At 52.5% G+C, this 23675-nt stretch overlaps 1 protein-coding gene across 1 annotated transcript; it reads right to left on the bottom strand.

Annotated features, from left to right (window-relative positions):
- Positions 1 to 893: 893 nt before the first annotated feature.
- LOC101685469 lies at positions 894 to 19851 on the bottom strand. Its single transcript, XM_004746623.2, has 15 exons — positions 19477 to 19851; positions 18187 to 18403; positions 16961 to 17065; positions 15686 to 15817; positions 14843 to 14927; positions 14663 to 14726; positions 14140 to 14225; positions 13169 to 13351; positions 10403 to 10456; positions 9300 to 9452; positions 8038 to 8105; positions 7785 to 7830; positions 5900 to 5963; positions 3296 to 3375; positions 894 to 1043 (listed from the first exon to the last, which is right to left on the bottom strand). The coding sequence occupies exons 1-15, from the start codon at positions 19637 to 19639 to the stop codon at positions 1011 to 1013; spliced, it is 1533 nt and encodes a 510-aa protein (XP_004746680.2). The 5' UTR covers positions 19640 to 19851; the 3' UTR covers positions 894 to 1010.
- Between the last annotated feature and the right edge of the window lie 3824 nt (positions 19852 to 23675).

Here is a 23675-nt window from a genome sequence, read left to right as displayed (position 1 = left end):
ACCCACAGCAGTGTTTGCTCCGGGCTGCAGCCTCTGACTGCAGGCCAGACCCTTGCACCAGATCCATGCGGGGCACCACCTGCTGCGGACGGTGGGTGAAGAACCAGCCACCGGGAGGGCCTCCCCACAGGCCCACCAGTTTCCAGAGATGAGCTGGGGTTACCGGCTGCTGACCCCTCTTCACTCCTGAAACAGAGACTATTATGAGCCTCCATCCTGCCCGTGATGGGGATTTTATCACAAACCAAAGTTTCCTTTCATCTGCCTTTTTCTGGGGCCAGGCCTAACTCGCTGTGGACTTTGGCAGATGCCCAGGTGTGAGAGGGGGCATCTACCTGCTTTACCGCCTTTGGCAGCCATGGAGCTACTGACATTTCTGAATGTGTAGCTCTCTCGGAGCCGGGTTTTCTCTGCTCACTGCCCTGCCCTGCCGGGGCCACATGGGGCTGGATGTGGGTGGGGAGGGGGACTTCTCACTCTCTCCCTTGATGGCACTGCTCTTGGGCACATGACGGTCACTGTCCTGCCTGTCACACCTCTGTGGTGTGGCCGTATCATAATCCTCCACCTGGACCTGGCTCCACCCTTAGGGGTCTGGCAGTTTCCCATAACCCCTTTCCTCTGCGCTTGGGCCCTCCCACATATCTCTGGGCTCCCGAAGCACCCCCTCCTCTTCCTTCCTCTTGAGCAGGAACCTTTCCTGCTTCTTAGGCCATGGGCTCTTGAAGGTCAGGTTCTTCCTCTGTTTTCCGAGGAGCCTCCTTTCCCTGAGACACTGAAGACAGAATTCAGAATATCTCTCTCAGGGGCCAGGGGAACACAGGAGCACTTCAGGGTAGCCTCACCACCTCCCAGAATCCCTTAGCACACTCAGAACCAGACTCCTTCGCCAGCAAAAATCATCTTTATTGCGACTGAGATTTTCCACTGTGACTGTAGCCATCCTCAGCCTCTCAAGGATCCAGAGCATGAGTGGCTGAGGGGAGGGACAGGCCTTCAGTGAGAACCGGCTATTCCTCTGGAATAGTCAGTAGCACATAACCCTGTGGATAGAAGCAGGTAGACATGCTCTATCTGTCCTCACTGCCCATTAAACCAGCTCTCCCTGAGGTGGCTCAAGACATCTTGAGAGGGGTTGTAAATGTCCTAAGATTACAACTTCCCCTGTTGGCAAGACGGCAGAGTCAGGGGCAGACTGGACAGGGGATAGATGGGAGGGGAGGAAGGGTCTTGGGAATGTTTGTGAAGGAAGGAACAGGTCAGTCCTTGGAGCTCTTCCTAAATACCTATCTAGCTAGAGTCCTCTAATGTTTCTGATGCGTTGGGGTTTGTCCTGCTAGGGTTACCCTGAGGTAGGTCTCTCATCCAGCTAGAGCCTTCCACCTGCTCCCACCCACAATGCCCAGACTATGCTGTTGGAATCCATCTGCGCCTCTACCTGTTTTTCCACCAAAGGGGGAGCTCTTGAGGGTTTCAGAGACTGGATCTAACTCCCAGCATTACTTAGCACATGGCCAGGCATAGTGCAATCAGTGATATGTATTAATAGAATAAATAAATTAGTGACAGTGAATGAATGAGGGAGTGATCAGAGCAGCCATATAAGGTTGTGCAGATAGTGCACTGCCCAACTCCAGGTGATGTGGTTTGTGTACCACAGTATGAGTGGTGCATCTTAGAGTTCTGTAATATGTAACTGCCACAACAGTGCGAGGCAGCCTAGAAATGAATCAGTGGGTGAGCCTACAAGCTATTGCCTCTATAGGTCAGATTATGAGAGAGCTGAGGAGCTGTGTCCTGACTTTGCACTTTTTGGCATTCAGAACAATGCCATTCCTGGCTCACCTTGCCAGGAGCTGTGGCATCATTCCTGGATAGCTCCAGCCCCTGTATTACCTGTAGTAGCTCTTCCAGCCCCAACCTAGGGTCATCCTGGGATGACCCCTCCCTGCCAGGGTCAGGGTCAAGGTCAGGGTGGGTTCCAGAGGAGGGATCTGGGGGAGGGGTCTGAGGATGGTGGGGGTGGGGGTGGGGGTGGGGTGGGGAGTGGGGCGGGTGGGGGGTGGGTAGGTAGTGAGTAGCACAGGCCAGGAGCTGGGATTTTATGAGACAAACTGCTGCTGCCTCCTCCCGCCTCCTGCGCCCTAACTTCTGGTTCCTGAAGCCAGATTTCTAGTGTCTCCCAAATGTCAGGACTGGGAACCAGGCATCCTGGGTCCAGAACTGGGGCATGAGCAGAGGGTCCTAAAACTCAAACCTTATGTCTGGGATGGTGGATCAGAGTCGGGTGGGGTGAAATCAGTGGTCCTAGCAGTTCCTTGTGCTTCTGAGGGGGAACCCTTTCCTCCACCTTATGTCTTTGTATCTTGATTTTATAGACAGGGACAACAGGCCGGGGGAGGGGTGGTGGTTTGCCCGATGTCACCCAGATGGAAGGTTCTGTCTGATTCTCTCTCTGCCCTGCCCCCAGAGCCCTTTCAGCACTGCTGTTTAAGAGTGGGAATCTGGGGAAGGGGGAAATGAAGGGCATCTCTGAGCTCTGCCCCTTCCCACCAACCCCATCTGTCTCTTAGATTCACCGCACAGAGGGGTGGGATGAAGGCCAAGGAGGTGGGGTGACTCTAGGGGCAGATTCAGAGCTGGCGCTTTCCCTCGGCAGCCACTCTGTTTCCTCTGCTGGTTACCTTGGCCCTCTGCTCTTGGGCCTCATCTTCCTCCTGGGCAATTAGCCAGCCTAGTGCCGGCCTGGTTCCTCTGGCCGTTCACAGAAAGCAGGGGCCAGATGCAACAGCCCTGTTTTGGGGGTCAGGACACCTGAATTCTAGGGAAGTGGGTGGACCTGGCTAAGGGTAAAAGGCTTTGAAGTTGGATAAACCCCAGTTGGAACCCTAGCTCTGTTGTCCTGGGCAAGTGTCTCTGCCTCTCTGTGCCTTAGTTCCCTCTTTTGTAAACTGGGTGAAATCATAACATCAACTTCATGCAGCTCATTGTGAAGACGACCTGTGTGCGGGTCTGAAGCTGTCCGTGAGCCTGGGGCCTGGATCCCTGAGGGATTCATGGAGCCCCGTGGAGCCTCAGTTTGCTCATCTATAGATGGGGTTTCACATCCAGGATGCCTATGAGATGCTAAGACGAGGGAGGTAAAGGGCTTGCCACATAGGCATGAGGCTCTCCTTGGCCCGAGCCTCAGCTTCTGCCCTCGCAGGATGGGGACAAGGCACCTGCAGGACCCCAAGACCCTTCTAGCTCTGACCTCCCCGGCAGGTCTCAGGACACTCTTTTTCTTGGCATTTACCTCGGAGGTCTCCACTTGGGCCTGGTCAAAGGAGAGGCCCTTGACGTTGGGCAGCGGGAGGTTTTGTTCTCTGAGCAGCTCTGTGAAAGGTGTGGGGAGGGAAGCTCAGTGCCCTGGTGAGCACAGGGGAGGGCCACGCCAGCCGACCCCTGTCTGCTGCACTGTCCAGAACAGGGAAAGGACTTGGCATGGTCCCTTTCTCTTCCCCTTCCCCAGGGCACAGTGTCCCCTATCAGGCAACCCCACTCCAGAAAACCAGGTCTCTAAACAGCTACACTACCCATTTATTAAAAACCTATCTTGAGGGAATTTCTTCTTGAATATATTCAGTAACCATGAACACATTCTTATGAAGATATTCTTCTTAGCATCATTTTAAGGAATGTTCAGTTTGTTGAAGGCATCTTGGGAAGCTATTAATGAATTTCATTCTCCTCATTTAATTGCATAAAACTTCTGAAACAATGTTTATGCTCCTAGAAATTTTAGAATGTTAACGGAGACAGAAAACATCTCAGAAAAAAAGTTTAGACACAGTCACTATAAACTGAAAAATCAACCTTAAAACACTAGGAATTTGGTTATATAATAAGAAAATATCCATTAAAATGTATCCAGGAAAATATTCATGAATATACTCATTTACCAAATACATGAAAGGTAGTCCTTGGAGTAAGTTTTTGTTAAGTTGGTAAGTGGTAAACTTGGAGAATTGGTCATTTAGTAAACTGAATTTCGAAGAATTAATCATTTGCCCAAAACTCAGTTTTGGGCAAACTGAGTTTCTGAGATTTGACTTTGAGGCCTGACATGGGCCGCTCCTGCCCCGACCTTGGCGCTGACCAGTGCGTATCTTGTCCTGGCTCCTACCATCATTCCGGGCTCAAGGGAGGGTCTCATACCCCTGTGCATTCTGGCCCAGTTAGGTGAGGGGCAGGACGGAGGTAGAGGGACATGTGCCTCTGGTCTCCCATCTGGCCTCTGATCTGCAGAGGCCCTGTCGCCAGCCTCCCAGCTCCCAGCCTCTGGACCCCTCCTCATTGCAATCCTCTCTCCGTGTTGAGACCAGATGACGCTGACTGCAGCACAGGCTTCTGTGAATCTCTCTCCTCCCAGTTTTCTTACTCTTTGGCTGCTTCTTACAGGCAGTCCTCCTGTATTTCCCTAGTGGCTTTGGCCCTGCTCCTTTTTCCCTTATTGGAGAGCTATGGACAGGACCCCAGTGTGAAAGGCACCCCCTGACCTAGGTGTTCAGACCCTGCAAGACTATCTAGGCTTCTTGAACGAGACCTAGCTCCTGGGTCATCTCTTGTTCCTCGCCATAGCTCTATGTGGTCCGGGATTTAAGATACACTTACTGAATGAGCTGCCTGTGGAAGTCACTGGCCAGGTCAGGTGGCATCCTTGCCCACCTGAACTCGCTGGCTGCCTTGCTAGACCTTCCATTACCACTCTTCCCCACTTCCAATTTGTCCCCCTTCTTGAACACAGATTTACTTACTTTATGCCCAGAACATTCCCTGGCCACGTGGGCCATGGAATTATGCCAAACCCTTCACCCTGACCAGCATTTGAGCTCCTGCCTGCTCCTCTAGCCTCATCTGCCATCCTAACAGAAGCCCTCAAGGTGGAGCACAGAGGGGTGCCCTGTAGGGGAAGCAGAGAGCCTGATGCTGGGCTCAGCTCTGCCAGACTTCCTACGTGTGCTTCCTAAGTGTGTCCTGGGTGGGAGGTACTGGACAGGGTGTGGGGGACACAATGGAAAGCAAACACGGGGTCCCTGCCCTCAGGCAGCTTACCATTCCTTTAAGGACAGAGGGGCTGACCAAAGAATCATGTGAGTAAGTGGGCGGTGTCGGGGGAGGGAGGGCAGTGGGTTCTGTGCTGCAGAGGAGCCGGGCTGGGCTCCACACTCCCCTAGAACCCACTTTCCACACTCCTCCCACTTCCTGGGGTCACCTCCCCCAAAGTCTGCCTGCACTCTGTTATCTCAGGGTCTGCTTCTGAGGGAGCCCAGACTGAGTGCTGTTTTGGAAAAGCTTGATTTTGTTGCTGAGACCTAAACTTAGGTGTCATGTCTCAAAAAATCCAGGTTTGCAGCATCTCTCAAAATACAAAAGATCCCCCCTGCTGCCAGCTTTTGACTGAGCTTTGTGTCAGCCACCCACCCAGGGCACGGCCCATTTGCCATTGGCCCTGCCCAGGTAGCTTCCTTTGTGAGTGGTATCTCCCTGGACCCTGCAAGCCTGGAGCTCTGGGCAGTGGGCTCCACCGTCTCGAAGGACCCCTCTGGTTCTCACGTGCCACGATGCTAGCCCCACCCCCCTAAGAAGCCCTTCCTGGTCACTCATCCCACTTCTGAGATCCTGCCCACACCAGCTGCCTGGGCAAAGAACAGGAGGGCACCCAGGGCCCCTTCCCACCCTCCCATCTGCCACATCCCAAACTTCCATCTCTCCCCTGCCTCCATCTGCCTTGCCCGGAGGCCATTCTTAACCGACTCTGGGGGACCAGGCGGAAGCCAGCTGTCCCTGCAGAGCTTTGGACACAGTTGATGCTCCCAACTTCTGGTCTATGGGCACGAGGAGAAACACAGGGGCTCACCATTGTGATGGGGCAAGAATAGCCTGTTCAGAAGCTCTAAGAGAAGGGCCTCCATACGTTTTTCCTATAACAGATGAAAAAGGAACAGGAAGGTCACTTCGGCTGGGTTAGCAGATTCTGACTACGGGAATCAGGTGTCTCCACTGTACAGGTGCCCACAGGAGATCAGTAGTCCCCAGGACTACTTTTTCAAAGGGCTTTGGAACCAGATGACCAAATAGTGAAAGGCCTGGGGAAAGTTAACGGGCCTGAAAAAGAGTTACCCTCACCCTGGTCACAGGGACCATCTTCATAACTCTGTGGGATACTCCAGGGGAGAGCAAATAGTTTGGGCCAGAGGAAACCGCAGGACCAGAGCTTCACAGGGACCAACTCTGGGTCAGTCCAAGGAGGAGCTCTCTAATGCTGAGACCTGTCTGATAATGGGACAGTAATTTTCTCATTGAGATAGTAAGCCTCCTGTTACCTGGGATGTTTAAGAAGTTCAAGAGATTGATCAGGGCTGCCCCAACTCATTTGGACAGATTGAAAAGATTCCCTTTCTTTAAGACATTTGGGAGACTTTTATAAACACATTTGTACCTGTATTATCTATGGTGTGGGTGTCTTGTACAGTGCACGACCAGTGCAACCATACCCAGCAGCCCTGGTATGGATGACTGCCCTCTGATGATGTCACAGAAGGGATCCCTGATCTGGGAAGATAATTTTTTAGGACTTTTCAGGTCTGGGATCCTAAGCAAGCAAGTAAGGCCAGAGCAAGGTCTGATAGAGCAGGGCTGATAATTTTATATAGTAGGGCCGATAATTTTCAAGTGTTTCCCAGTACATGTTCTTGTTCAGCCCTTTCATTTTGTTGTTTTTTTCCATCTTGCAGTCTTGCCCCATTAAGGGCTAGAATGTAAGTTCACGGTCCTGTGGAAGCGGAGGGTGGAGGAAGGTTCCCAGGGTGGGGAAAAGGGGGAGTTACTTTAGGGGGCCTCCCTCAGACAGGCAGAGGCAGTGAAAAGCTTTCAGTGTCGGAGCAAGAACCAACCCTGAGAGAAGAGACCCTGTGTCCCACCTGTGGACTCAAGAACAAGTGTGGCCACTCTCCCCACTGCCACCTGCCACCATCTCGTCCACACCCCATCAGGCCTCTGTATTGTCCCACCAGCCTGCTTGATGGTCTCCCTGCCTCCACGCCGGTCTGCTCCTTCTATGCCCGGAACCCTCCATCAACTTTCTTTGCACTCAAGAAGAACCAGGACCCCACTAGTAGGTCCTGCCCACCCTCTGACCTCTCCTCAATCCCTCGGATCCAACCACCCTGGCCCCCTCCTGTTCCCCTGAACCATCAGGCACACCTTTGCCTTCGGGCCTTGGGTTCCCTCTTCCCGATGCCCCCACTGTCACCTCCCCCAGTCTTTGCTCGAACACTTACCTTCTCAGTGAGGCCGTTCCTTTTTAGTATTACCCGCACCCGCCGTCCCGATCCCCCATCCCTCCTACTTTTTCAGAGCATCAGCACCTGCTTCCATACAATGTATAGTTCACCTGACGGGGCTTATTGTCCATGATCTGACCTCACCCTGCTGGAGTGTGGGTGCCACAAGGGTCCCTTGTTTTGTTCACTGACATATCCCTAGTATCTAAGACGAGCCTGGGCACATGGTGTTTGCTCCGTAGTTGTTTGTTAAGTGTATGAAAGAGCGAAGTGAACAAGTTTAAGTTCTGGGGGCTCCCCTGACCCCACGGAGTATGGGGACAGCAGGGCAAGATGAGATCAATGATAGAAAGTGAGTGAGGCTTTCAACTGCCTACATCGGTGACTCAGGGCCTTTTTCCGGGCCTGCTGATGGGGCCTTCAGGACCGCGGAGAGGCCAGAGGTAAGGGGAGACTCACCTGCTTTGCAAGGCCGGCAGGGTAAGGGCCCAGGGTGACTGTGGTGCTAGCAGAGAAAAGAGATCACCCTTTCAGGTCATGGCAGCTGCTTGGAGGTGCCGTGCTCAGTGATCCTCGGTCATGGCACCTCCTCTCCCCGCCGACCTTGTGTGCACTGCTCTGTGGGAATGTACCCCTGACCAACCCCCCCCACCACTCCCCTACCGAGAGCGCTTCTTATTTCTTCTGAACATCCAAAACCAAACAACATTACCTGTTCGGAGTGAACTGGAGTTTTAACTCCTGATTTCTCGAAGACAACACGGCTTTCGAAAGGAGATTCTATGGGAGTTGAAATCAGGTGAGAACAGGAGAGGAGTTTATGATCCAGCGAGAGGGATTCCCTTCACCCTGACCTCCAATGAATGCTTGTGAGAGGGCTGGCCCCTGTCACGTGGTGCTCTCCCCGCCGCGCCATCGGCTCGTCCTGTGTGTCCAGACCGTGCCTGTGTGGGTGTGGCCATGGGAGAGGGCACTGGTGATGCTGGGAGCTCCAGGACAGAGCAGGCTGGTGCTGGGTAGGAGGCTCAGCCCAGTAGAAAGAAAATCTTTTGCAATGATGCACTTAGCTGTAGAATCACTGTTGCTGGAAGCCGGAGGGCGCCTTGGTTTTGAGGGGGTTGTTTATGGGCCTCTGTGATTCCCATGGTCACCTCATAGACTAGAAATAGGACTTCCCACTGCTGATTAGAGACGACCAATTTCTTTTCTTTTCTTCTTCTTCTTCTTTATTTTTAGGTTTTTATTTATTTATTTAAGTAATCTCTACACCCAGCAAGGGGCTTGAACTCACAACCCCGAGATAAGAGTCATACGCTCTTCCCACTGAGCCAGCCAGGCACCCCTGAGATGACCAGTCTCTTGACCACAGAGTCATGCCAACTCCCGTGGCAGACCCCAAGGTCCTGTGAACATCGGGTGCTGTGGGGCTCTCCTGTGGCGGAGCCACCCCCCCAGGCCCTCGTATCTGAGGGAACTTCCCAATTGTAAGGTCTGTGGACTGGGAAGTAGGGATCCTAAGGGGCTTAGAATGGAGAAGTAGAGACTTCGGGGAAAGCTGTATTTCCCCAGGAATAGAGTAGAGAACACAGGCATGCTGAGTCCCTCTTGAACTGTTTCTCTAATCTCTCTCCTGGCTTTGGGGACGAGGGCTTCTGATGGAGCCCCGTCCAGGGAAGAAGTCAGAAGACTTGACAGCTCTCTGCGAGGCCCTGGGCCTTGCAGCAAGAGGGTGGGGGGGAAAACCCTTTAGTTGCCAAGGAGGTCCGTGGGGGGCGCAGGGAGCTGCACTCAGGGGCATCGGGACTCAAGCACGTTAATGTGCTGGAGACAGGCACAGCTGTTTGGGTGCGGACCGATGGAATACGAGCAGAAGACCTGGCATGAAGGCAGCTGCTGCCTCAGTCAGCTGACCCTCGAGGGGCCCCCATGTGGACCCAGACCCCCCAGGAACAAAGAATTTCGAGGTTTACTCACCCAGGAAATGGAGACAGAGGAGGTGTTGCCGGGTCCCAGCAGCACCAGCGAGCCCGGCTGAGTGACGGTGGCGGCGTGACCATCAATGTGGACAGTGGGAGGGTTGGGGGCGCTGAGGGTCACTTTCACACTTGCTCTGGACCGCTTAGAAGTCTGAATGAAGTTAAAACGGAAAGGGGGCAGACAGGGAGAGAGGATGGAGTTCCTTAATTCCCAGCTTGGAGGAATGGGAACAGGATTGTCTTTGGAGCCGGGGTCTCCGAATTTGTATTCTAGCTCTGCTGTAACTTGCTACATGACCTTGGGGGAGTTCAGTTCAACCTTCCTGCGCTCCCTTAAGGTGAGATGGCATCTTCCTTTGCTTGGGCACGCGTAGCAGGTAAGAACATAGATTGTTGGGGCCAGACCCCCCGCTCCACCACTTGTAGGCTGTGTGGCCTGAGACAAGTTTCTTCAACTCTCTGTTCTCATACTTGTCAAATAAGGACAATCGTACCTCTTCTATAAGGTTGTTGTGGAGATTAGATGAATTCAGTCGTGGAGAGTGCTTAGCACGGAGCCCGGCAGTTCGCGATGCTATGGTTATCTTTTGGGATTGTGGTTTCATATTCTAACAGCTTTTGGAGAGAGGACACTGAGCATGGATTGTGGAGTCCAGGACTGACTTCAAATCCTGGTTCTGCCGCTTGCTCAGCAATATGAACTTGGGCAACTGAAGCCACCTTGCTGTGCCTGTTTGCTGACGTACGAAGATGGGATAAAGCGCAGGGTGACTGGGGCTTAGGTGGCTGTAGGTGAAGGGGCCTGGGACACAGTCACTGCTCACTGTTGCTCGCATGTGCAACATACACTGTCTGCCTCAGTAGGTACACCCTAGCGGAGTCATGGTGCCAGCCACCTGGCCGGGCTGATGAGCTAAGTGCCTACTTGAGTCAATGCCTCTAACCCTTATGGCGCCTTAGAATTTCAGAGTCCACAGTAGGGAACTCTGGCCAAATGGAGCTTGCTTGGGGGCCCAACCCTGACCCAATCCCAGACTCTTCCCTGAGATCCTGGTGGGGATCTCCTGGAAGGAGAAGGAAGGAAGCTGGCAACACACCTACCCGGGGCCCAGGCTCCTGCTTGCCCGGGGGCAACAGTTGAATGAGCTTGGCAGCCTGGAAAAAGGGCAAAAATGTGGCATTTAGAATCCTGTAAATCTGTTCTGAGCAGCTTTGGGGGTAGGGGTGTCTGTGGGGTTCAGTGAGGTATAATTGCTTCCAAATGAATCTATGACCTGCACGTCAGTCACTGTGAGCTTGGGAGGAGCCATTCACCTGGTTTCTCACCATGATCTATCTGGAAATATTAACACTTTATTGTTTCAGTGATCTCCCCCCCACCCCCAGTATTTCACTGTGAAGATTGCCACATAGGCAACAAAGCTGAAAAAATTTTAGAGGAACATTTGCATATTCATCACCTAGATTCTTCAAAGAACATTTCCTCTCTTTGCTTTTACCACATTTCTATCCATCTATCCATACTCCTTCTGTTTTTGAAAATCACCAATCATGATAGAAAACAGTAAAAAAAATGTATAAAGTAAAAAGTACAAGGTCTACCCCAACACCTCTTCCCCTTTTCCTCCAAATTCTATTTTCAGGGGGTAACTCCTGTTGGCATTTTGGTGTATATCCTGACTGTTTTCTTATCTTTTTAAAAAAATTTTTTAAAAGATTTTATTTATTTATTTATTTATTTGACAGAGATCACAAGTAGGCAGAGAGGCAGGTAGAGAGAGAGGAGGAAGCAGGCTCCCCACTGAGCAGAGAGCCCGATATGGGGCTCGATCCCAGGACCCTGAGATCATGACCTGAGTCAAAGGCAGAAGCTTTAACCCACTGAGTCACCCAGGCGCCCCTCCTGACTCTTTTCTACACACATGGAAGCATGCGCAGTTGAGATCTTCCAAACCACGTAGTCCTGCACCTTATTTTTTTCTCTCAAGGTCAGTATATATAGAACAACCCCATTCTTTAGCAGCTGCATAGTGTTCTGCCTTATATGACCATAACCAGACTCATTTTACCAGTTTTTTTTTTTTTTTAAATTTGATAGACTGGGATCACAAGCAGGCAGAGAGGCAGGCAGAGAGAGGAAGGGAAGCAGGCTCCCTGCTGAGCAGAGAGCCTGAGGTGGGGCTCGATCCCAGGACCCTGGGATCATGACCTGAGCCGAAGGCAGAGGCTTTAACCCACTGAGCCACCCAGGTGCCCCACCAATTTGTTATTAATGGAGACCTAGGTTAACTTTATTCTTCAGCTGGTAGGAAGTGAAACCTAAAAGAGCACCGTTGCACAAATACCCTTGCCCACTGGTGTAAGAATTTCTGCAGACATGGAATTACTATGTTCACTTACAATTGTTCCAGAGCTGTCCTATCTGTGTGGGAAGGAGGGAATAGCAGGGGGAGACCTGACTCCATTCCTGATCTCACCTGCTCGGTCACCTTGGGCAAGTCACTTTCCCTATCTGGGCCTTTGTTTCCTTACATAAAAAAAACAAAAACAAAAAAAAAAAAAAAACAACGGAGCAAATCTTTAGATACCGGGGTGCCTGGGTGGCTCAGTCGGTTAAGCCTCTGCCTTTGGCTCAGGTCGTGATCTTGGGGTCCTGGGATTGAGCCCCACATTGGGCTCCCTGCTCAGCAGAAGAGCCTGCTTTTCTCTCTCCCTCTGCCTGCTGCTCTGCTTACTTGTGCTCTCTCTCTATCAAATAAATAAATAAAATCTTAAAACACAAATTAGATCCCTTCTAGATACGGATCTTGGGATTTCATATTTGAGTGTTTATGGGGCACCCACTGGGTGCTGTAGACATACACCCGTAGTCCCTGTCCTTAAAACGGGAGCTACAGTGAACACACGAAGTTAAATAATAAACCCCAATATACGTACACATGTGTCTGTGTATACACATGACTGCATATACAACTCTATCCATACACATACACAGTGGGATCAGTGTCTCGAAGGGAGAAGGACAGAGAGAAAGAGAGGAAGTGGAGGGGAAAAGGGGGAAGGCTTATCTTAAGTGTTTCAATGTGGTGGTCAAGGAAGGGCTCTCTGAGGAGATGACATTTTCACGAAGACCAACAGGTATAATGTTCTGGGCAGAGCAACTAGCATGTACAAAGGCCCTGAGGTGGGTGTCTAGAGAGTAGTGGGTAAGGAGACAGAGCTGGAGAGGTCAGCAGGGTACTAACTTCAGGGAAGAGACTTGGTGTGGTGAGGAGCTTCTATGGGCTTTGCAGCAGTGACATTTGTGGATTTTTCCCTCATGTGATCCCCTCATCGACCCTGGGCACTTGCTCTTCTTGCAGACTTCTGTGCCTCCTTGCCCCCACTTAGGCCACCTCCTCAGAGATGTCTTCACTGACTGTGGCACCCAGGACAGCCCTGTCATCCCCACTAGTCACTTGCTGATCCATTGGTCTTATTATAAATTAGCTAAATTATTTTATTTATCTGGCTGTTTCCTTGTTCAGGTTCTTTTCTCCCCCTTGATTTTGAGATCTGTAACGGCAGGGACCCTGGGTGCACAGAGCCTGGCACATATTGGCTTTCAATAAATTTTTGTGGCATGAATGAATGGATAAGTGTTATGAAGAGAAAAACAATGCACCTGGATGTTCAAGGAAGTCTTCCTAGAGTGGGGGACTTCTATGCTGGGTTCTGAAGGTTGAATAGGAGTTCTCCCTGGAGGTCCAGAGAGAAGTGACTTATCTAGGTCCACCCAGAAAGGCACTTCTGCCAGCTGGGCCTTGGTTTCTTCATGTGAAAAGTAAAGCAATAAAATTATGTTATTCCTCTTTCTCAAGCACTCACTTTGGAGTCCTGGGGGTCCACTCGGATCTCATTGCTGGTGTAGAGGCAGGACAGGATGTCATTGTAGGTTTCTAGCCCAAAAGCCAGGTCTGCCATGCTGCCTCGGGCTAATTTTGGAAGGGGTTGGGGGGTCAGGTCGGCAGGTCTTCGGGGTCTCTGGCTGGGGCCGCAGGGTGTCACAAGCTTCAGAAACACAAAGGAGAAACTCAGTGGGAACAGCTTCTCTGGCCAACAACTGGTTATAGCTGTAACCAATGTCAAAGGCTCACTATGTGCTAGGCAGTTCTAAACACACGTGCACAATCTCATTTCAACTTTACAAGGGTGCTGTGAGTTGGGAACTGTAACTGTCCCCATTTGACAGATGAGGAAACAGAAGCCCAGAGGGGGTAAAGTGACTTACTCAAGGTCCTACACAGGGTAAGAGGGGGAGCTGGGTTTTGAACTCACGAGCCCCCGCTCCTCGCTTCTTCTTTATCTGACCCATTCCCTTCTCTGTGCTTTTGTTAACAATGCCTCCTTCCTATCCTCTCCTATCCTTCCTGTCTGCCTGACCCACCTCTGACCATTCCATGGGGGAGGGGGAAGGAGCAGTGAAAGGGAGTTGGGCAGCCAGCCTCATCCCTTTTCTGGGCCTCGGTTTCCCCATCTAAAGGGTCCCTGCCAGCTGGGCGTTACGCATGATCCTGTACCCCTGAACTGTCCCAACTGCCCTCTTGTGGGAGCCTGATCCCCACTCACAGGACACTCAGCCCTGTGGCCTCTCCTGCTCTCCAGGGTTGAGGTGGGACTCTCTGGGCTCCGTACTGGCTCCTGAGGGCAGGCACCTGCCAGCTCTCCCCTTCCTTCTCCCTCCTTCTCTGTCTCCTAACCAGAGAAGCCCTACTTTCCTTTTTTGGCTGTCATTCCCCACCCCCCAGGCCAGCAGATGTCCCCAGAGGGGTCTGCTCTGGCCAGTGGGACTGGCCTACCCGGACATTCATCAGGATGGCCTCGTCTGTGAACTCCGTGGTGGTGACATAGTACTGGAAGTCTTCCGGCCCTGAGATGGCTGGGGCTGCAATGAAACGAGGACTCAGCTTCCCCTGGGGGAGGGTGGGCGGCTGTGGGGAGGCAGCGAAGCAGGCAGAAATCTATTCTCCGTCTCTGCTTAGCTTGAAGTTGCTTGTGGGCTAGATCTATGCTTCTTGGGACAACAAACATTTATCGAGCAATAGCTTTGTGCCTGGTTCTAGGTATTATTGCAGCAGTGCAGTCCGCTCTGGAGGTCTAGCATTAGTCCCATTTTACAGATTGGGAGACTGAGGCTCCCAGGGAAAATGACTTGCCGAGGTCAGAAGGCATAGTGCCCTTTCTTGTCCCCACTAGAAAGGAGGCTCCCTGTGGGTAGGCTTTGTTTTGTCTCCTGTCATATTCTCAGAGCCTAGAGCATCATTCTTGGCACACAGTAGGAGAATGGAAAATACACCGCTTCCTCGGCCAGGAGCTACGTACGCAGAGTGACATGCAGCAGGTCTTCCAGCAGTAAGTTGAGTAGGGTTGTGGCCAAGGGGCACACCTGCAGGGAAGGCATGATGGGATCCTTGTCAGGTCGAAGTGCTCTCCCTCGGGGTCACACCCCTCTCCCAGGGTGTGGGAGCGGCCCCGTGAGGCAGAGGAGGACAAACAACATACTATCTTCTGCAGGAGGAAGGGCAATGCCTCATCCAGGACGCTTGTCACCAACTCCAGAGCTGAGTTTGCGAGGAAGGGGTTCATCCTAGTGGTGGAGGAGGGCAGGTGGAGTCTGAGACACCATGGAAGGGGAAACTGAGGCCAGATGCAGGAGTCCAGGGCAGGGCTTCTGGGCTTGCGTAGTAGGGAAACTCTAGAGTGGCTGCTTCCTTCCTGTGTCTCTCTTCTCCTCCCCCACCCCTACCCTTTCCTTTTCTGTTTTGTCTCCTTCATGCCTTCTTGCTCCCTCTCCAAGACATCCTCTTCCTCTTTATTTCTTCCTGATAGACCCTCTCTGCCTCCATCTCTTTATTTCCTCTCTGATAAAGGTCTCTGGGGTTTTCAAGGAGGGAGAGTGATGGAAGGCTTCCTGGAGGAGGTGGTTTTTGTGCTAAGGTTGTCTCAGCATGTGGATTAGCTCATCTTTTCTCCACAGCCATGCCATGCTGGCTGAGTTTGGTAGGCAATTCCATTTTACTCGTGAGGAAACAGGCTCTAGAAGTCAAACAGCTTGTACAGGGCCCCTGAATTAGGAAGCAGGCAAGCTGAGACTTGACCTGGGTGGATGCCCACTCTCAGCCATGACATTCAATGTCGAGAGAGGAAATGCTGATGGATGGTGTATGCCACTTGCAGCCTCGGAGATGACCCTGTCCCTGAGGCCCTTGGTCACTCAGAAAACGAGGCTGGGGAGAGGCAGCCCCTGCGGTGAGACCCAGTGAAGGGCTGGGCAGCGGTGGCAATGCCGGAAGTCCCGGCACCCACTCCTGCCCGATGGGAGCACAGGTGTGGGCAGGTACTCACTGTTCCAGGACCTTGATGCTTAGGTATCCCGGTGGGGTGTGGCACTCCTCTAACATCACCTTGGTCTTGTTCCCTGTCTGTTCCAGCCGTACCCCAATGCGAATGTTCTTGAGGACTCTGAGCCGTAGTACCCTGTAGGGGCAGTGTGTCCAGGCAGGCTCCAAGCCACAGCCTCAGGCGGAGGCTGGAAGTCTCAGGCTAGTGACCTGCAGCTGCGGATACGGATCTCGGGCGGCTGGGTGGCTCAGTGGGTTAAGCCTCTGCCTTCGGCTCAGGTCATAATCTCAGGGTCCTGGGATCGAGTCCCACATCGGGCTCTCTGCTCAGCAGGGAGCCTGCTTCCCTTCCTCTCTCTCTGCCTGCCTCTCTGCCTACTTGTGATCTCTGTCTGTCAAATAAATAAATAAAATCTAAAAAAAAAAAAAAAAGATACGGATCTCATGCCTGGGAAAACCTGAGAGAGCTGCCAACACCAGCCCGCATCCTTAGTGGGGCCATCACGTGGGGCTGATGGTGACCTTGAGCTGGGCCACAGGTGCTCATGGTGCTCCAGTCCCACCAGGCCAAGGGCCAAGCTGTGGTTTTACTGCCCATCACTACAAGGGCAATGATAAGAGAGAAATATTTCTCTGTGTTCCCTTATCTATTAAAAAGGGAAGCTAGACCAAGAAAGCCACATTTTTACAAGAAAACCAGGGGTGGACATACTCCTGAAGGGCATTTACGAAGATTTGTTTCACGTGCCGACCCCACCCGCAGCTCTCCCTCTGTTGCCTGCTGTGGTCTGAGCTCTTGGGTCGGCAGTGAACGCTCACTACAGCCAAGGGCAGAGGATCATACCCATTTGGTAGATGAGGAAACCGAGGCCCAGGAAACAGAGGCCCTTGTTCAAGTTGCCTGGCTGGTGAGCGGGAGCGGAGGCCCGGGGTGCAGAGCTCTGAGGTGAGCTTGCAGCCGCCCGCTTCAGAACATCCGGCTACTGCATCTGCCTGTCCCTCAGGCGGGACACATGCTCTCTGGCCTGGGCAGTCCGAGGACACTGATGCCTCACTGTGTGGTCCTGGCTAGGTCCCTCTTCCACTCTGCGCCCTCGTTTCTCCGTCAGTAAAAATGACTTTGAAACACGCCCCAAATGGCAAAGATTATTATGAGCCTTCCCATGACAGAGGCAGGAGGCCTTTGGTGGCCCTGCACAGGTGCCTCTTGTGTCATAGCTGCGAGGGTGGGCCTGCCAGGCACTGAGAAGGGGGGCGACCAAGTACCCCGTGTACTCACTCCTGGAGCGAGAGGTACAGTTTGCTTCGCAGAGTGACCTGCAGCAGGCTGTCGCTCAGGATACGCAGGGTAACCTCAGGTCCTTTGACGTCTTCTATGACCAGCCTGTAAGAGGGGTTCAGGGGGTGTTGGCACGGCCTGGTAAAGCCATTGTAGTTCTGTATCGCATGTGTCTGGGTTGGCTGGAATAAGGGTAGACCCCAGGAGGAGTAGGAACAGCTTTGGGACAACCCCATCTCTGAGCCCCAGCCCAGATGAAGAACAATGGGACTGTAGTTCCAGCGCCCAAGCCTTCAAGAGCGGGCTGAGTCCCTTCCCTTTCTTCCGGCCTCAGTATCACCCTCTACAAAATGGGGAGAATACTGTAGAGGGGCTGTCTATGTGCCTTGAGCCCTTGAGCCTGCCTGAATTCAAGTATATGCATTCTGCAAAAGGGAAGCAGGCGGGCAAAAGTCAGAGAAAGCAAGGTGACTGGTGATCCTGCCGCCATCTGCTAAGGGACCATCTGCCTGGCCGAGCATTCCCGGGGGAGGACAAGAACCTTCTACTCCCTTCAGTGACGTTGGTTCCCAGCATCTCCCCGAGCTGAGAGGAACCCAGAGTACTTTTTGAACATGAGATACAAGCTGGTGATTCATCTGCTGTCCACTAGAATGGGCAGCAAACCGCCCCAAACCAGGAGAGAGGCGTGTAGGCAGCCGTGCCCACACCTTGATCTTGGACTTCCGGCCTTCAGAACCCTGACACCATGAATCCCTGTTGGGTGAGCCTCAGGAATTCCTGTTGCGTGGTACTTTGTTACGGCAGTTCTGACAAACTCTACAGTCAGAAAGCCTAGATTTTGATTCAAACCCTTTTGATTTTTACATATTGGCAATTCATTAAAACGTTTTTAATTTTTTAAAATGAAAATATTTAAAAAGCACCATGCAAGTTTGCAATACCCAGGTGGAGGCTGAGTGTGGAGGTCTGGAGGGGCGCCAGCCTGAGACCCTCGATCCAGACTCTGCTTTGTTCCTTGGATGATTTTAAGTGGCTTGGAGAGATTTAGAACAAGAAAGATGCACTTGCCCGAGTGCCTTCCAGACTGCAGAGAACCTCCCAGGAACCCCACCGGGCCTCCCACCCGCCCAGGGATCCACTTGACACGTGAGAACGTTGTGGCTCAGGGAAAGGGCCGAGCCTGAAGCAGGAAGAAAGGTCAGAGTCAGCCTCTGCAGACTCACCCGCCAGCCTGGAGCAGCTCCGTCAGCAATGGGAGGCTCTTCCCTGAGAGCAGGTCCCCGACCAGGGACAGGTCAAGCCCACTGCTCTTCTTGGAGAGGCCTTCTTTTACAAAGGGCAGGTGGTCCAGGATGGTGACACCTTCACTGGTGGGCCCTGTCACAGGAATCCTGGCCATGCGGTCCAGGATGTGGTTTTCCGAGAATAGGTCTGAAATGTCTGAGGACATGAGCCTCTCCTCAAGGTGGGGCTCACCGTTCATTCGGACATTCAACAAACGCCCCCTGGCACCCGCTCAGTCAGCAATTTGTATGGTCATTTAGCAGCAAGTATTTACTAAGTGTACACTCTCTCTTGGGCTCAGGGAATGGGAACAGTGTGCAGTCTGCCCGTGAGGAGTGTACATTCTGGTGGGAGAGACAGACAACTACCCAGCATCCCGATAAGTGAACAAGGCAATTTTTGAAAGTAAGTGCTACAAAGAAAATGAAATGGAGTTGAGTTGGAAGATAACTGGGGTGAAGGTCTGCCTTTGATAGGGTGGTCAGGGAAAGCCTCTTTGAGGAGGAGGCATTTGAGCTGACCTGAGTCAAGTGGAGGAATCCATTATTGCAAGATCTGGGATGAGAGCAAATGAGGCAGGGGGAACAGCATGTACAAAGGCCCTGAGGTGGTAATGAGTCTGGTGAATTTATTAAACTGAAAGATCATTGGGGTTAGGCTGCAGGGAATGGGGTAGGAGGTGGGTGGGCATCGGTCAAAGGAACTCATGGTCAAAAGGGAGAGAGACAGAGAGGATAACTACAAAATATCAGGCCAGTGCCATAGATGAGGCTTCACCAAAGGGCTGTGGGAGCTCAGAGGAAGGAGAGTCCTGCCTGGGAAAACTGGGAGGGACTTTGAGAGCTTTGCCTTAAAGGATGAGTCAGAATTCGCCACGTTGGGAAGTAGGGAAAGAGACTTGTAGATGGAAGAAACATCACAGGAAGGGAAGGAGACTGGGGAGTATCCCCGGCCTCTTCCACTCCAGGTGGCGGTGGAAGAGATCGGGGATACAGGGCCTTGCATGCCAAGGTGAGGAATTTGGAGCGTCTCTTGAGGGTACTGGGGAGCCACATTAGGGATTAGAGTAGTGTAAAGATGAGGTCAGGTTTAGGTGAAGGAAGGCAAATTCTGCTGCTGGTGATGGGGAGGCCAGAAGAGGAGAAGCCTTGGGGAGGGTGATGGCACCATCTTCCACCCCTTCCCTTCCCTGAGATCTTGCCTTCTAAAGCCCGCTGCTTAAATTTTACCTGTTTCCAGCTGATTCTTGCTGATTCGCAGGTAGAGCAGATGTTGGGCCTTCCCTTGAGCCTGGGGCAGCAGCCCCCAGCATAGCAGTGACCCCCAGAACAGCAGCATCCTCTCAGTCATGACCTGTGGAATAGAGCTGGGAACCCCAGTGGCCACCTCCATATGCCCACTAGGGACCCATTGTCTAGGGTCTCCTAGTTCTTCCTTCCCTAGAACCTCTCTCCAGCTTTCCTCTCTCCTTGCTGTTCCCTCTAGCTCCAGATCTGCTAGTCCTTGAACCCTACCTGCACTTCTCACCACCTCACCCTAGTGCTTTTGGGTTCTTCCTCCTGGACTGCCCTTCCGCATTGTGTGGATTGCTTTCAAATCCAGGCTCTGTTACTGCCTGACCGCGTGACCCTGAGCAGCTTACTCGACCTCTCTGTGCCTCAGTGTTCTCATCTGTAAAATGGGGATGAACATGGTGGCAGTGAGGAATGCATTCCACAGTAGGTGCAGAGCGCTTAGCAAGCCGGGTGCTCATAGCTGTTACTGCGGCTGTGCGACCCTGTGAGATGGTAGCAGATACAGCACTCCCTTTGGACTGTGGACGTTTCTTGATCTTGACGGAGGACAGTGGATGAGGGTCCCGGGGCAGGTGTTAGATTGGTTGGGGTGGGCACTGGGGAAGGGGCTTGAAGGCACCGCTCTTTACCAGCTAGTAGGGAAATATTTCAATATTTCAACCAGGATGTTTGTACAGGTTCTCACCAGCTGAACTTCAGCCCTGACCAGGTGGCCAAAGGACATAGTTAAGACCCTGAGCCCAGGGGCACCTGGGTGGCTCAGTGGGTTAAGCCTCTGCCTTCAGCTCAGGTCATGATCTCAGGGTCCTGGGATCGAGCCCTGCATCAGGCTCTCTGTTCAGCGGGCAGCCTGCTTCTCCCTCTCTCTCTGCCTGCCTCTCTGCTTACTTGTGATTTCTCTCTGTCAAATTAAAAAAAAAAAAAAAAAAGACCCTGAGCCCGCAGGCAGGGGGCCCTCCGGGTGGGCAAGGCTGTGCCTCAGCAGATGCAGCCTCTGGGACTTCAAGGCAGAGACCAGCTGGGATGCAGACGGCTCCAACATCAGCAGGGCCCACCGGGGAGCCCCCTTGACCCCTATGCTGTGCCCATGAGGCAGCTACTCAGAGGGTAAACGCTGCTACTGAGCAAGAACAAGAGGGCCCCAAAGGCCAAGTGTACTCTGAAGTACCTGAGAAAATCCTGGCAATGCCTTGAATTAGTAGCATCTAGTTTTTTGTTGCTTGGTGTCGTAGGAGCTCAGAACAGTGATTATGCTGGGTAATAAAAAATGCAATTGTTCGCTTTCATATGCAAGTTTTGGATGGGAAGTTGGTTCTCGTGGCATTAAACAGTCATATTTTGCTTCCAGGGTGAACTGAAATTCACCCATGATTCACCCCACCAGAGTTTAGTTGGTCCCTATTTTGGTACTTTTCTCAGTCAATTCACCCATGTCGGGTGTCTCCCTCCCTCCTGCCCTGCGTACATCACACCATGTTCCAGCTCTCCCCTCTTGCTTTAAGGCATCCCGACCAGCCCCAATTTCCACTTGAGTGCTTTCTAGGGAGCAGGCAGTGTGCCCAGAACATTGTAAAGCTTCATCACATCAGTGAGTCCCCACCGCAATGGTCTGGGATTACGGATTGCAAGTCCAATTTACAGATGACAAAACTGAGGCTCAGAGAGGAAAGACGAATCGCCCAAGGTCACACAGGTGGCGGCGCTTGGATTCGAACTATTAAGAACCTGTGCACCAAACCACATTCTTGTAGGTGCTCAGGAAACGTTTGAGAAGTGCCCTGCTTGTCCTTACCTCTCCAATCACAGGATTGCCCGGAGTCTCCCTGGTCTGTCTCCAGCCTTCCAGAAAGGCACAACTTTTATAACCTGAGCTCTGAAGCCCAGCGGGGTGGGGCCAGGGTTTGTGCTCGGAGGAGCTCTTCAGTGGAGGAAGGGGTCCTCTTGGCATCAGGTGGCAAGGAGCTGCTGGCCAAAACCGATAGGGCTCATCACTGAGGCCTGAGAGGCAGGCCCTGGGTCCAGGGCCAACAGACCTCTGGGGGAAAGAGGGTGGGGGCTCTGTGGGTTTGGGGGTGGGTCCTTTCCCTTAGGAATGACATCAGAGCCATGGAGCCTGGGGCAGGGACTTCAGCTCTTGGGAGAGAGCCAAGAAGGCTCCCAATACAGGATGTGTCAGTCTCAGAACCTAAGCGAGTAAGGGAGTACGTTGGGTGTGTGTGTGGTGGAGAGCAGGCGAGTGGTAGAGCCAGGCCTTTCCATACATGGTTCTGAGCTGTGCCTCTGTGGCCAGACAGGCCTGGGTTCAAATCCCCACAGTCACTCAGTAACTGTATAACCATGGGCAAGTTGCTTTTTCATCCAAGCCTCACTTTTCATGTCTGTAAAGTGGTAATAACAAATACACCGATGTCTTTGTGTTATTTGTGAAGATTCAGGGAGGTAACTCAGAGAGATGTCAGCATAGGGCCTGATCCAGAGGAAGGGTTCCCAAAAAAACCTACTTATTTTAATTTCCATCTTAGAGAGGAGAACACTGGGTCTTCTAGGGGTTAAGTGATTTGCTCAAGGTCGCACAGCTGGTCCACTGTGGCAGAAGTAGGATTTGAAATCAGGTCCCAGAGAAGGGACTGGCTACCCAGGGGAAGGGAAATTTGGTGTGCGAAGGTCCTCTTACATGGGTGTCCTGGTGTCCCCATTGTGAGTGGGCGCAGCTGGCAGTGTCGGTCTGGACCCCTGCGTTAACTAAGGCCTACAGGTGGCGGATCTGAGAAGTGATCCCAGGAGAGGCCAGGAGAGGGGGAAAGAGAGGCAGGGAAGGAGCCTGTATTAGTGTGTATTAGTAAGCAAGTGACCCTCCACCCCCCACTCCACGGAGGGCTCCATCCTGTGGGGCGCTGTGGGAGCCAGTGTGGACTTGCCCCCTGACCTAGTGGGCGAGGAAACAGGTTATTTTCCCACCAACCTCCAGGACGCCTCTCCTCTAGGAAGAGATCATGGGTGCCTGGAACCTGGGGGCCAGGGCTGTTTTGGAGAAGTGCCCCAATCTGGCCGTGCATTGGAGCCACTGGCCTCTAACAGTTGGTCATGGGGTGGGACAGAGATCCCAGCCCTGGGACTAGATGGAACCAAACTAGAGGCCCTGCCCCATCGTCCAGGCTTCTGGAAGTGCCCCTTCCCTTCAGATCCTCGTACAAGCCTAGGGAGCCAGAAGGGAGCTGCCACCAAGGGGGAGACTGGCTTTCTCATCTTTGTGGTGAGAGAGGGTTCAAATCCAGACTCAGTCATGACTAAGGAAAGTAATGGAATGTGACGTGTGGGGATGTCGATGGCAAAGTGTGTCTGGGAGTTGGAGATGCTTGGGGAAGCTGCTACGTGGGGCCTGGCCCTGAAAGTGTTTGTCAACCCTATGTAAGCACCTTGTGCAAGGGCTTATCCTGTCCCTTCTGTGTCCCTCTCGGCCTGTCCCTCTTGTAGATAGGAGAAACTCCTTCTTGGCTGCATTCCCAGGCTGTCATCTGTTCTTACACCTGTATATGTCCTGCAGTGCCTTTTCCTGAAACACCCACCTGTCCCTTTCTGTGGTCCCTTGTGTAACTGAAGGGCTCTGTACACTGGGTCAGGCCCAGAGTCTGGAGAACAGGGGCCCTGTTGTTTGTCCTGAACCTGCTGGCATCAGGGAGGCCAGGTGGCAATGGCCATCAAACACTGCCCAAGTGGGAAGGGCCTTTAGTGATAAGACCCGCCACCCTGAAGGCCAGGTGACAACAGGGACAATGACATACCCAGAGATGACATTGTCTGGATACCTCCCATGTGCCAGGAACCCTGCTCCCTCACTTCATCCTCATCCCCCCGACCTACTCCAATATGAAGACTATGACTGTCCCCATTTTATAGAGAAGGAAATGGACACCCACAGAGGGGAAGCCACATCCCGGGGTCAAACTACCCCTGAGGGGTCAAGCCAGAACTCAAAGCCATGACCCTGGACATTATCCATATATAGTCCCTGTATGGCCCAGACATAGCTTGGGCATGGCCCAGATTGGCTCAGAGGTGCCTAACCATGACCCAGATGTGGCTTGGATGTCTAGTTCCCGAGCCTGCTAGAGGCAAAATGACTCCAGAGGGAG

The sequence above is a fragment of the Mustela putorius genome, unplaced genomic scaffold (assembly GCF_011764305.1).
Source record: "Mustela putorius furo isolate JIRA1106 unplaced genomic scaffold, ASM1176430v1.1 tig00000743_pilon_pilon_pilon, whole genome shotgun sequence".
Taxonomy (NCBI): Eukaryota; Metazoa; Chordata; class Mammalia; order Carnivora; family Mustelidae; genus Mustela; species Mustela putorius.
This window is presented reverse-complemented; position numbering and strand designations above follow the sequence as displayed.